Here is a 14749-nt window from a genome sequence, read left to right as displayed (position 1 = left end):
TCATTATAATAGCTATTTATTAATTGTAAGTAATTAATAATAAAATTAATAAAATTAGAAATATAATGTGATAATCTAAATATTGTCAGGTTGATCTAACAGGACTTGTAGAAGGATAGAGAAGGCCAGTGGGAACTGCACAGTGTCTTTTACTACCTGGTGCTTAAGGCGTGCTTTGGTCAGGTGGTCAGCAAGGGCATAGGGATATGCGCCTTCTTGTTAACAGTCAGGGTGTATTTCCAGCTTTTGTGCATTATACTGCGGAATGTTCATTTCAGACAAACAAGTCAAAGCTTCCAGTATTGTTTCAGAGTGATCCTGAGAAAAAGGGGAGAGGCCAGGCAGGATCTTCATTGTTGAATTTCACTACTGTATTGTGTTGGGTGGTATAAGACATTTCTCCTTTCACTCCACAGTCAGCATTTTTTTTATGCAAAAAGGGAGGGGGTAGAGATTATTTAACCCCGTGTCCCTCTCCTAGCTTCAGGAATAGCTATTCTGAAAACTAAGTTATAATTGCTGTCATTCTCACATACCCTGAAAGGGAGCGGGCCTCCTGGTCCCTTCTAACCACCACTCTGCTACTGTAGCTCCTGTCGGAGGACCATTTATTGTCTGCTTGTTTTTTGTTTGCTTGTCTGGGGGTTTGGTTTGGTTTTGGTTTTGGTTTTTCAAGACAGTTTTTTTCTGTACAGCCCTGGCTGTCCTGCAACTTACTCTGTAGACCAGGTTAGCCCTAAAATCAGAAATCCACCCACCTCTGCCTCCCAAGTGCTGGCACTAAAGGTGTGAGCCACCGCTTCTGAGCTCAAGGCTTTACTGAGGTCCTTTGATCTCCAGTCCTTCACAGCAAAGTCGGTTTCCCTTTCTGTTCAATTGAATCAAATTCACTGGAGAGCTCAGTTGCTTCTAGAATGGACAACAAATACCTTCTTAGCCCTGTCACACGTGTCAAAGGAAGATAGGGGCTGGAGAGATGGCTCAGCGGTTAAGAGCACTCACTGCTCTCCCGGAGGTCCCGAGTTCAATTCTCAGCAACCACATGGTGGCTCACAACCATCTGTAACGGGATCAGATGCCCCCTTCTGGTGTGTGTGTGTGTGTGTGTGTGTGTGTGTGTGTGTGTGTGTGTGTGTGAAGAAAGTGACAGTGTACTTACATAAATATATAACCCAGGAGAAGGAACAAAGGAACTGCAAAATTAAATTCATTAAGTGTTCTACCAATATGTCAGTCAGAAAGAGGACCTAACAGCCCCTTTCAGAAGTAAAATGAAAAGACTTGGATTTAAGTGTGTAACTATAAAGTTAAGTGAGAAGCTAGATTAGCCCTTGAGTGCACTGAGTAAGCAAATAGTTTTAATACAGAATCAGTTTCCAGTGAACCTGTTTGATTATGATACAGAGGGTTCTTAGGCCAGTGGCATGTCTAGAATTATACTCTCTCCAGTTGCATGATAACAAATATTTAACTACAGTAGCAGTCATTGTAGCATTGTTTGTTTAGACTAGAAAAGTCTAGAAAACAACAGAATATTCAGTTGGGACTGGTTCAATATTCCATCAATCCCATTCACATTCCATAGACATTAGAAGTGATACTGCAGAAGACTGGTTCTATGGGACCATATCTCTAACAGATTATTTAGAAAGAAAAAAAACTAGTCTCAAGACAGAACTATGACTATTTTGTTAATTTTTAAGAAATAAAATTGAACATATGTGTACACACATGTATACTTGAAATGCTAAACAGTCTTTAAAATCGAAACATGAGTTTTATATAAGCTAAAAGGGCTAACGGGTAAGTAGAGAGGTCTTTTTTTCCTTTAAGATTTATGTATTATGATATGTAAGTACACTGTAGATATCTTTACACACCAGAAGAGGGCCTCAGATCTCATTAGTGATGGTTGTGAGCCATCATGTGCTGGCTGGGATTTGAACTCAGGACCTTCAGAAGAGCTGTCATTGCTCTTAACTGCTGAGCCATCTCTCCTGCTCGGTGTTGCATTTTTCTACTGATTTGTCAGTTTGTGATCCTAGAGACGGACAAGCCAGCTTGTGTTTTTTGAATCCACCTCAGTATCTTGTGTTTGTTCTAATTTTTACCCAAAACATACTCTGGTTATGAACCAGGGGGCTTTTCTTGAGGGACACTGGCTTTAAAAAACAAGTATAGGTGCTTAAAATCTAGATTTGACAATAAATACAGATGTAATTACCAGGACACGATGATTCAAATTTGTGTCCTACTCTTTTCAAAAGTTCTCTCTTGGTTAAGTTGGGGTTCTAGTCCTATGCCTTTAAGACCTGCGTGACCTTGGGCTCACCAGTTTATCATAGGAGAGCACAAATGGTATGCGTAAAAGCACTCTGCAAACTGTATTTGAAAAGAAGTAATTGTTGGGTGGTGGTGGTGCACGCTTTTAATCCCAGCACTTTGGGAGGCAGAGGCAGGCAGATTTCTGAGTTCAAGGCCAGCCTGATCTACAGAGTGAGTTCCAGGACAGCCAGAGCTCTGTCTCGAAAAAAAAAAAAAATCCAAAAAACCAAAAAAAAAAAAAAAAAAGAAAAGAAAGAAAAGAAAAGAAGAAGAAGAGAAAGAAAGAAAGAAAGAAAGAAAGAAAGAAAGAAAGAAAGAAAGAGAAAGAAACGTAATAATTATCCAACTTGGTCTCTAAATCTCTCCAGGGTCTTAAATTTTTATTCATTTTAAAAGTAATTTTAGTGAATTCATCTGATAAGCGCCAGATTATGAAGATTCCTTTAGTTGGGAAACGGCTACCATTTCAATGAGTGTGGAATGATTGGTGAGTTTAAAGAATAGCGCCCCAAATAAAGTCTTCAGGGACTTAGGGAGAATGTCTCTACAGAATAATAGATGGGTTAAAAGAGAAGATTGAGTCCCAGCCAATACCTAAAAACAGTTTCCACATTAAAAGTAAATACCACCAAGTTTACCCATCCTGTACCAAAGAAATGAAAATCCTATGATTGGCATAATAGAAACCACAGCTGCAAGGGTGGCAACTCACACTTTAGTCCCTAGTCAGTACTGGAATGGTGACTACAATATTATAGAAACAAATAACACGTGCCAAACAATTATACACGTCAACTTTATTTTACATGTGTCTGTGTAAAATTATATGGCCTTCGAAGCATTTCTAAAAGTCACTTAGACTAGATTTTTTGGGGGGAGTAGGTTTCTAACAACTCTTCATTTTAAAGAGTTAGATGTATAAGTTGACTTTAAAAAAGAAGTTTCTAAATGAAGATTTAAATAGAAAATTGTTGACCCTCAGCCCCAGTTTTTAGGGTTATTTTTACTTAATGTCTTTAGGTGTTTTGACTGCATGCATATCTGTGCACCGTGTGAATGAAATACTCCAGAGACCAGAGGCGGTCTGATCTGATCCTCTGGAACTGGCGTTGGGAGACATCATATGGATGCTGGGATCTGGCCCAGGATCTGCTAAAAGAGCTGCAAGAGTTCCAGCCATCTCTCCAGCTCCCCAACCCACAAAAAATGTATTTTAATGACACAAATGTAGGAAGATAAGAATCTCGATGTGAAATTAGATTGGTAGGTGGAAAACACACACTGTTCTATAATTTTGTGGCATGCTTTCCTAGAGTTGCACCTATCTAAACACACCCAAGTTAGTTCTCTTTATGCCTACCACATCAACTGAGCATTTATAACCCTCCACCAAGATGCCGTGTGTGTGTGTGTGTGTGTGTGTGTGTGTGTGTGTGTGTGTGTGACTCTCATATGTGCTTTGGCCAATCCTAGTTTGCCTGTCCTTCAGAACTCCTTGTTAAGCCCTAGGTAGACTCTGTTCCTAACTAGTGTGCCAGTTGCTTTCAAACTTTTTTTCATTTTTCCCTGGCCTGGAGTGATGGCTCAGTGGTTTAGAGCACTTACTTATTCTTTCAATGCACCTGGAGATCGCCACATCAGATGGCTCTCCCGTACCTATGACTCCGGTTCATGCGATCCAGTTCCCACTTGCATTCATGTATGTGATGCACAAAAACCCATGCATGCACACACATACACGAAATAAAAATACATCAGTTTTTTTTCATTTTAATGTTTATTTTAGGATTGACCCAAAAGTTTTACAACTCAGGCTATATTCGCGTTTCATAGCACCCGAGAGAGTTTTTGTCAACCTTAATTTTCACACTCAATTTTCAGTAAAATTTTGTACCTGAAAGTAGGTCAAGTCCTGTTTTATCAGTTTTAAACACGTCGATTATTTTGTAATATTTATTTATTTGTTTGTTTGTTTGGAGACAGGGTTTCTCTGTGTAGCCCTGGGGCTGTCCTGGAACTCACTCTGTTAGATCAGGCTGGCCTCGAACTCAGAAATCCGCCTGCCTCTGCCTCTCAAGTGCTGGGATTAAAGGTGTGTGCCACCACCGCCTGGCACTTTTATAATATTTATTTGTACCGTTTGCATTAATAATATACTTCTCAAGGTGACCCAAGACAAACTGTTTCTTTGGCGATGGGTATAACAAATTATACTATGCGCAATTTTCTTATTGTTAAGTTTTTCTAATTATTACGTAACATCATGAAGTTTTTATTAGATTTGTTCCTTTCAGATCAAATGTTCGTATTCAAATGGATAGGAACAGACATGGGGCGAGGCTAATTTCAGGTTCTTTATGCTCCCTTTAAAAACATGGGGAAAGGGGAGTTAGCAAACTTCACAGAACCCTGGACTTTGATTACTAGTAATCAGGCAACGCTAAAGCCTGCCACTTCCTAAAGCCAGCTCGCCCAGCGCAGCTTTTCTCTGAGGCCAGAACCTATTCCGACCCAAATCAGAACCTATTCTGACTGGAAAGGGACGGCCCCAGAGTGACCTGAAAGAGGATCAAAGGCTATAAACCGCTTCAAACGCGGAAAAAAGATCACTCGATTCCCAAAGAGACCAGAAGCTTTCATTGGCCCCATTTGAAAAGAAGGTGACTCCCTAACGCGCCCTCCTGACGCACAGCAAGACACTGCCCTCGGGGTGAGCACCCCGAAGTGACTAACAGGTAGCAAGAGCAGAGCCGCGGCCGACCGGAAGTGGAAATGAGCCCGGGCGGGGAAAAGGACAGGCCGCACCAGGCCTGCGCAGTCCGCGAGCATCTCAGTGCGCAGGCGCAGCTGGGCGTGACTGAGTGACGCTGGGAGCGTGGGCTGCGACTCTCGCGAATCCGGTTCCGCCCTCCCCCTCTCAGCCCACCCTACTGAAAGAGCGCCCGAGATCCCTTTCCCAGAGTGCTCCGCGCCGTGAAGAAGCGGCTCCCGGGGACTGGGGGCATTTTGTGTTGGCTGGAGCTGGAGTAACAAGATGGCGGCATCGGCGGAGTGACGGGTTCCCTCCGGGCCGGAGCCGGCGGCAGTGGTGGCAGCGGTACCGCCGCCCTAATTCACCGCGCCCCTTCCCCAGCCCGCGACGTCGCCGCGAACGCGAAACAGCGGCGGCCGCCCAAATAGCAAGTGGCGGAGCTTCAGCAGCCGCGACCACCCTTCACTAACTGCGGCCTGGCCCTCAGCGAGCAGCGGCGATCCGGCTTCTTTCAGCCGTCTTTGCGCCCTGTAACGCCAACAAAGCCTTGGTTTTAGGTTGCCTGCCGCGCTTCTCAGTTCTACCGGGTGGAACAGCCCCGGAGGCTTCCATCCTCTTCCAGAGGTGTCGGGGCTCGGCCCCCGCCTCCATCTTCGCGTCTCAGGATGGCGAGCAGCAGCGGCTCCAAGGCCGAATTTATCGTCGGTGGGAAATACAAACTGGTGCGGAAGATCGGATCTGGCTCCTTCGGGGACATTTATCTAGCGATCAACATCACCAATGGCGAGGTAATCACCCGGTTCGGGGTCGGGGGACGTTAACGCTGGGCTTTTTTTCCTCACCCCAACCCCCCCTAAGTACTCCAAGCCTCTTCCACTGCACGCACGCACGCACTGGGGAGTCCAGAGCGAGCCAGTTTTCCTGGCTTAGCAGCCTCCCCCACTATTTCCCTAAAAAGGAAAAACCCGATAGAAAGGCAGGGTAAGCTCCTGAGGTTTCCCACTTTGTTCAAAGTATTTCATTTTAACCGTTATTTAAGATGAGAAGGACGAAGTCGTATGATCGCCATGGTTTTCTTTGTATTTCTTAAATGTAGCCTGGGGTTCTTTTTCCAATTAGAACAGTATTCCTCTAAAAAGTCTCGCCTTAAGTTCCAAGGTTTCCTGTTTTCTAGATGACTTCTTTCATTCACTTTACATTTACAGGACATAGGGGGGGTCGCCTTTGCCTCCCCTGAAAAGACCTTTGAGGCTGCTGTGTCTTGTAATTACTGAGGTAGCTTTCCCCCGTCTTTTCATGTCCTTGTAGTGGCGACTAGAAGCAAGCACTGCTAACATTTCTTCTGGTTTCCCAAGTGAGTTTGAATCTAGGGATTTTGATACCATCGTCCCCTTTCCTCTGCAGGAAGTGGCAGTGAAACTAGAATCCCAGAAGGCCAGGCATCCCCAGTTGCTGTACGAGAGCAAACTGTATAAGATTCTTCAAGGTGGGGTTGGCATCCCTCATATACGGTAAGAACCTTTGAGCTCGTAGCCGGTCACAGAGGGAATTGAGGAGTGGTGAAAGGGGTTGGAGGCTGGTAATTGGACCCAATGAATCGGTCAGTTAACCGAAATCGTTGGGTAATTTTTACTTCTCCAACTTAGTTGAAATTTTGTTTGTTGCACTGCTGCATTTAGCTTGTCATTTTTCGGCTTCCCAAGGCTTTCATTTGCAGTTAGCTATGCCGGTCGTCTTTGGTCCTTACGCGGAAGGTTTGGCTTCTTGTTATCTTTAAGGAGGTACCTTTGGTGTTCATATACTTTGTCCCCTGAAGTGGTTTTGAAGGTGTGGGTGTAACTGACTTTAGTCTATCGGGGTTGCTATCGCAGCTGGTTTGGGAAATGGCTGCTCTTTTGTTGTGTTTTTGTTCCAACATGTCTTCCTCCTCCGCTTAGAAAATGGCGGAGCGACGTGACTCAACCCCCGTATTCCTGCCTTTTTCTCAGCTTGGGATCACAAAATAAGCTTCCTTTAGCAGCCTTAAATGGATTAACCTTGAAAAGGCAAGAATTGAGTTTCATAAGGCCATGAGATTCTGGGAAGGAGATGGATGACTTGACAGTATGTGATCCCTGCAGTAGATGCGACATAAACTTGTGAAACTGTACTCATGTGAAATTCTTATTATCCCTGTCCAATGTGTTCGTTGCTTTTTGCTTTCGTGACTGATAGTGTTTGATACGTTTCAGTTCCTACAGACTTTATGTGTAATGGCAAAGGCAGTTTTGAACAGCACCAATTGTTGAAATCTGCTGGTCAGCTGTAAAAGAAAGCTTCACTTGACAACAGCTTGATAAATAGTTTCAACCTGTTGAGTTATTTTGTTGGTAACATTTAAAAGGAATTAGGGGATGAAGGGCAGATAGAAATAATCAGGGTAGAAACTGCTTTCAAATATTTTTTAATGGTTTTAGAATAATTTTAAATTTTGTTTTTGAAATTAACCTTTTTAATTCTCAGCTGTTTTCTAGCAGTGCTCAAAGATAAGATAACATTTGCAAAGCAGAATCATAGTTGAGAATTAACTGGACTGCAACATAAAGTATTCTCTCTTCTATCCCTCCCTCTGCTATCCCTAGAATGGGTTATGTAGACTACCCACCCTGCCTGGAACTCAAGAGATCAGCCTGCCTCTGCATCCTTAGTGCTGGGAATAGAGGATTGAGCTACACCTGCCCCCCACCCCCCACCTTTGGATCCTAAAAGAATTGTCTTCAACTTAAATAACACTACTTTTAGAAACACTTTTTTTTTTTATAAAGATGTGGGAGATAAATACACCCACCACAGGTCATTTGTAAGTGAGCTCTTTGAAAAAAAAAATCCAGATTTATGTGACAAAGATTTAAGTGAAATTGGAGGAGATCTAAGTTTGAGTTTCTGAACATTTTTGTCCCTAATATACACGATCATGGGAGGAAATAAGGCCCTCAGTCTCCACCGATTTTGCGTTTATTACCATTGTTTTCCCGGGATTTCTTAGTACAGTCAGCCTGTATCTGGTCATTTGTGCGGACTATAAAATGGTGAGGGCTGAGACAGTTAAGGCCTTTGTAAGCTTTCTGTGGGTGTGGCTAACAAGATTAACCTGGCTTTTAAATTAAGGCTTCCTGGGAAAGGAGAAGAGATTTAAGGAAGAAAGCTTGGTGGACTGGTTGGAGAGGGTATCCAAGAATAGCCGGCTTCTGGGAGTGGTTCCTAAAACAGGATAGTAATTAGGGAGGGGTGGGGAGAGTGTACTGGGATCTTTAGTAATGGTAGGAATGGGTACATAGAAACAAATAGTGTGTTGGGGTTGGTTTTGTTTGCTTTTAATTATTTTTGAGACTAGGGTCTTATTGTATAGTGCTAGTTGACCTCAAACTCAGATTGTTTTGTCTTTTCCTCTAGTGCTGGCCAACTTGGCCAGCCAGTTGGTTTTAAAGGGAAGTAGCATTTTCTCATTCTTTTTGTGTATTTCTGTCACTTATGCATAATAGGTAGATAGATCCATATATATAATTTTGGTAAATACTAAGTTGGTTGATAAATAGAGCAATCTGCTCTATCCATTAGTTGATACTAATTTAAAATCTAAAAAAATTTAAAATTTTACATCATTGTACCCATCCACCTTTCATACTTTGGCTTGGATATCTGTTTATAAGATTGATTTTTAAGATAATCTGGTGTATCCTAAAAGAGACTCAGTTGTGGCCTTTGAAAGTGGAGGTCCTTCCTCTGTACTCTGAGGAACTTACAGCCACCTAGAAGTATGAAGAGTATGATATTGCCGGCTGCGGCGGTGGTAGCACACGCCTTTAATCCCAGCACTTGGGAGGCAGAGGCAGGCGGATTTATGAGTTTGAGGCCAGCCTGACCCTCAGTGAGTTCCAGGACAGCCAGGGCTACACAGAGACAAAACAAAAACAAAAAACAAAACAAAAAAATATGACATTGACATTCAGTCATATAGTACAAGAAACTGATTCCTTTGGCTTGTGGGACATCTGGAAGCTCATCTAGAATTACTGTCATTTTTATATTCCTTTTCTATGTGCTGCTCTCAAGTAAATTCACTTTCTCTAAAGGAAAAAGTTTTAATAAACAGGAAGAGTTCTTACCTAAGTTAGGGATTGGATACTTGAGCTCTATATCTGCTCAGGACTCTTGAAGCTAGGGTGATCTATAGTCAATTTCTTAACGTCTATAAGGCTCATCAGCTTCCCTCATCTATTTAATTTTAATAAAATACTAATTTATTGATGTTTTTAGTTTTGTTGAGAGTGGGAGAGTGCTAAATAGAAAGAAATGTTGAAGAGGCTCCTCAGAACACTTAAGGTTCTGAATTGAGGTCCCAGCACCTACAGGGTCTGATAACGTCTCCGGTCACCCGGGCATTTGCACTCTCTTGACATATTCACATAGTGACACACTTTACTTCCAAGGAAAAAATGGTGAATGAGTTTTTTAGGAAAAGAACTCATTTCTTCCCAGCTTTTTATGTTCAGAAGTTTTGGTGTGAATAAAGATTTCCTATTTAAAGTATTTTTGATCACTTAATTGCAGACCTTTCATTTCAGTTCATGGGGTTTTTAAGACCTGATTCCAGGTGATATAGTTACATGCATTTTCTTTTTCAGAGTTTGGTGCTATGTCAAAGTCTGCAAGACTAATAAATACATCTGCTTATGGCAACTTTTAGATTATTTAGAAAGACATAATGATAAAATATACTTTTACAGGAAAATTGTGTATAAGAAGGTGGTTTGGATATGGGAAAATAAGTTTGGCTTGTTTTTCAACCACATCTTCCTGCATTTGCATTTACGAAGCATTAGTTAGTACATTCCCTGCTAAAAGGAGTTTAAACAATTGCAGGCTTCAGTTTTTGCTTTCAAGTGTGCATGCTGTGAATAAGGTTGTAATGTTATAGAGGAAAACAACTGTCAAAACTGTTATGGAGTGACAAAGTATTCCTAAATTCAAGTGTACTAGAAATGCTTTGTATTGTTCATTTGTGGGATGGTGTTTTTGAGCTGACAAAACCTGAGAGAGAACATTTACTGACACAAATTAAAAAGGAAGATCAAAATTAAATTTTGAGTTCCTGACTCCATGTTCTCCTGAGAGCCGTTATTACCTCAGTGTCAAGATCCTATCCTGCCTGCTCTACACTGCACACCTTTATTCGATACTGAGAGAGACATACTCTCTCATTCACTATCCATAGCTCTTCTCTCCATCCACAAACCGCTTAGAGTTGTGTGTCAGTGGTGAAACACATACTTGTTAGCCTATGGGAGACTCTAAATTTAATTACTAGTATCCCAAGGAACACTGTAGCTAGGTGTGGTGGCTCATAGCAGTAATGCCAGGATTTAGAGCCAGCCTGGGTAACATAGCAGGACCTGTCTGCAAAAAGGAAATAAATGTATAGAATGTGTTGCATTTTTAAGTCAGGAACTCAACCTTGTAGACTAGGCTGACCTTGAACTCAGATATCTCCTCCAAAGTGTTGGCATTAACGGTGTCCCCACTACTTTTCACTAATTCACAGTCTTGGGTTATTACTAAGCAACTTGAATATCTTTTGTGAATAAATTGTGAATAAATGTCTATGTAAAATAATGCTCTTTGGTTAAGGCTTAGATATATTTACATAAAATGAAATGCAAAGATGCTAATGTGTGCTTGGATTAGTTTTGACATACAAGAATTATGTATGTACATTGCTTATAAACTACAACTTGTGACTATTTTTAGGCTAATTTTTATGTCATCATTGTATTGTCATTTTTTTTCTAAATTTGATGACTGACCAAAACAAAATACCACCACCAACAAAGCCTTCAGGTTGCTAGTCTGCTTCTCACCTTAGGCACTCTGTAGAAGTTACCTGACAAGGTAATTATGTGGTTGCGATGCTCCTGGTTGGATACTCAGTTGATAACATTAGCTTGATTCTCTCCCTGTAAAGACCTAGAATGTTGCCGTTCCCTAGCCTCGGTGACCAGTGAGTGGAAGTGTATTGCAGCTCTTTTAATAAGGACTTAAAGAATTAGTTGAAAAGTGTTAGATATTAAAATGGAAAAGGCAAGAGCCAAACTGTATTTGAACCTAGAATTTGAAGAATAGCCTGAGCTACATTGCTCTTAATAACAATAATAATAAGGCAATAATAATCTAACCAAACAAACAGGAAAGAGCTTAGTAGTTAAGAATGTACTGCTCTTACAGGAGATCTGAATTATATTCTTAACACCTAATTTGGGTAGCTAATGACTAACTCCAGCTCCAGGGAGTCCAACTCCTCTTCTGTGATCACTCCATTTGTGATGCATATAAATGTTTTGGAAAAGTAAATGAAGAACAAGAGTCACACTATCCAGGTGTTACATATTAATTTTCTCTTTTAATCACTATAAGTCCTATAAGTTGGGAGTTTTGTATAAAAATAGCAGTATATGACAGATATTTAAGGCCGTATAGGGTGATTAGGACGTGGAAAATACAGGAACAACCATACTACACACTATGTGGGGTTTCAGTAACTATTGTCTATCTGTTCAGCTAATTTATCCCCGTTGTTCCTCAGCTATGTATCAATAAGACCTTGACCTTTGAGTTGGCTCCTCTTTAATCCCAGCACTTGGGGGGAGGGTGTGCTAGGTGTGTCTTAAGTTTGAGACTAGCCTGGTCTACAGAGCCAGTTCCAGGCCTGACAGGGCTACCCAGAGAAATCCTGTCTCAGAAACATAACAATGGACTCTTTATGTACTTAGAGTGCTGAACTGTTAACCTCATACAAAAATGGTTTGGTGAATTTTGTTGTTTGGTGTGGGGGGGGTATCTAAAACTGGATTAAAAGCATTGTGTTTGTGTGCATTCCGACAATGCTTTGAAGGAAGAATTTGGTCTTGTTGATAGGCTCAGCATAGCTTTCGGTTATAAAGCTCTTACTATGACTTCAATGTATGTGTATTTTTGCTTTTTTAATCCAGCTGTAGGAATAACACTGTACATATTAAATTCTAGAAGTAATTGTTGGTTAAGTTCCTTCGCTTCTAATTGTGTTTTCCAGTTCTAATGCTTGTTTTAGACTAAGATTGGACTAATGCTCTTTTGCCTTGAATACTGTTGTAAAGAAACCACTGTATTGTTGAAAGTTAATGTCCCAAAACCATGTGTGGTAGAACACATGTAATCTCAGAATTCTAACCTGGGCCACAAGTGAGACCCCGCCTTTAAAAAAAAATGTTGCCTGGCAGTGGTGGCACACGCCTTTAATCCCAGTACTTGGGAGGCAGAGGCGGGTGGATTTCTGAGTTTGAGGCCAACCTGGTCTACAGAGTGAGTTTCAGGAGAGCCAGGGCTATACAGAAAAATCCTGTCTCAAAAAAAAAAAATGTTCTTTAGCTTATTACAAGTTTCATTGCTATTTTAGCCATTTTAAATGTCTGGGTCAATACCAAGAGGGGGTTGCTGCATTGGGTATTTGTGTGGTGTGTACTGTTTTTTGCTTGTTTGTTTTTTAAGAAAATGGCTACAGTGACTGAAGTATAAGTAGTATAATTTGCCCCGTGCTTGTTTATTTATTTTATTTTATTTTATTGGCTTTTTGGATTTGGTTTTTTCAAGACAGGGTTTCTCTGTATAGCCCTGGCTGTCCTAGAACTCACTCTGTAGACTAGGCTGGCCTCAAACTCAGAAATCCGCCTGCCTTGGCCTCCCAGAGTGCTGAGATTACAGGCACCACTGCCTGGCCTTCCCCATGTTTAATTTCTCTTGCCTTTAAATGTACAGTGGAGAAATTTACAGGTGACCTTGAAGACAGTTGAAAAACTTCTAGACAGTTTCATTAGAAGTGTCTCCTATGTAGTACTTGGTAAAAATGTAGCAAGAACCTCCTTCCAGACTAGAGTTCTTGCTTTTATTAATATCATTCTCTACTTTTTTCTTTTCTTCACATTTATTTTTTATTTATTTTTGTTTTGTTTGAGATGGGGGTTTTGAGTTCCCAGGCCAGCCTTATTTATATACATAGCAAATTTAAAATAGGCACACTTTGATGAAGAGTCAATTTTGGTTTTTTAGCATGTGGCATGAGTCAAGCAGGTGGCACCAGTAACTTTGACTTCCTCTGAAAATTAGGACAACCATGTTGATTCTCAAAATGGGATTGGATGTATAAGGGCATGAGAGTTTTCTTAATTTTAAGAGGATAGTATATAAGAAAGAATGAGCTTCACACTATGTCTAGAAGCACTCAGTTGCCTTCATTGGTCAGTGTCTTAATTAGAGGTGTCTGTTTCTATGACAAAGCACCATGACCAAAAGCAATTTTGGGAGTTTATTTTAGCTTAAATTCCATAGCATAACTGAGGAAAGTCGGGTAGGAACTTGGAGGCAAAAGCTGAGGCAGGCCATGGAGGATTGCTGCTGCTCGCTCGCTTGCTCTAGGACCTCCACCAGGTGAACTTCAAGGACCTGTACCACAGGCTGGCCCACAGCCAATCTAGTGGGAGCGTTTTACAGATTGAGGTTTCCTCTGTCTTGTGTAAAGCTGACAAAAAACTCAACAGCACAGTCAGATTCAAGCAACAGATACCATTAAGGTTGTCTGTTCGAATCCAGTGAAGTGAGCCTTTCTCAGACTTTTGCCATATTAGCTACATGACATGGGTGGAGAGATGGCTCATCATCACCTCTTGTGTAAGAGCATTTGTTGCTCTTCGAGAGGACTATTTTTAGAGCTCTATTCTGAGTACTAAGATGGTGGTTCAGCCATCCATAACATACACACAACTCTCTCTCTCTCTCTCTCTCTCTCTCTCTCTCTCTCTCTCTGTGTGTGTGTGTGTGTGTGTGTGTGTGTACACATATATATACACACACACATATGCAGAGAGTTTTGTCTTAACTTGGCAGTCTTTTTGCCTCTGCTTCCTGAATACTAGAACTACAAGTATGGGCCACTCTCTGCTCAATACTTTCATTACTGACATGAGAAACAGTTCCCTCCCAGCCTCTCAAGTGTTAAAATTATGATCATTCATGAGCCTCCATATATAGTCCAACTGTCTTTAAGATTTCTATAACTTCTAGAGTGTAGAAGAGATAATTTGAAATAACTTTGAATGACAGTTTGCTAGTGAAAAGCTTGGACCATTTAATGTGTATGTTTTATTTTTGTCATGTACATAGTTAAGGTATTTTCATTGTAATTCTCAACGATAACCCTGAAACCATTAGCAGTTCTTCTCTATTTCCTTGCTGGCCTTAGGACACTAGCAATTTCATTTTTGTGTCTGGTTAGTTACCTATTAGGAAAATACTGATGGGGGGACTTGACCCGCTTGCTGGGCATCTGGGAGCCCCTGGGTTTGATCTACAGTACCCAGCCAAAAGAGCAAGACTATTAATCATTTGTGACTGATATGCAGATGATATTTTTTCCACTTCCAATGAATAAATGCATTTTCATTCTTGAATCTTTTAACATTCAGTTGTCTGTAATTTGTCCCTTAGTACTACCACTGTTAGCAGTATTTAAAGTAGGGACAACATGAACTGTCAAAAAATTCATTCATTGTGATTTTTGTCAAACGTTAATTAGTATAAGAATACATTGCTTTAGCCAAGATTTTA

The 14749-nt window shown here is 41.0% G+C and overlaps 1 protein-coding gene across 4 annotated transcripts in view; it reads left to right on the top strand.

Annotated features, from left to right (window-relative positions):
- Positions 1-5269: 5269 nt before the first annotated feature.
- The window catches only part of Csnk1a1 (casein kinase 1 alpha 1), a 34542-nt gene continuing 25062 nt past the window's right edge, over positions 5270-14749 (top strand). For 2 of the 4 annotated variants that reach the window (XM_052201364.1, XM_052201363.1), the window contains exons 1-2: positions 5270-5865; positions 6482-6588. In XM_052201364.1, coding sequence (XP_052057324.1) covers positions 5743-5865; positions 6482-6588 — 230 coding nt within the window. In that variant the 5' untranslated portion in view covers positions 5270-5742. The remainder of the gene's footprint in view (positions 5866-6481; positions 6589-14749) is intronic. The other 2 variants (XM_052201365.1, XM_052201366.1) reach the window with 1 other exon arrangement.

Source organism: Apodemus sylvaticus, chromosome 13 (assembly GCF_947179515.1).
Source record: "Apodemus sylvaticus chromosome 13, mApoSyl1.1, whole genome shotgun sequence".
In the NCBI taxonomy this organism is placed as follows: domain Eukaryota; kingdom Metazoa; phylum Chordata; class Mammalia; order Rodentia; family Muridae; genus Apodemus; species Apodemus sylvaticus.
This window is presented reverse-complemented; position numbering and strand designations above follow the sequence as displayed.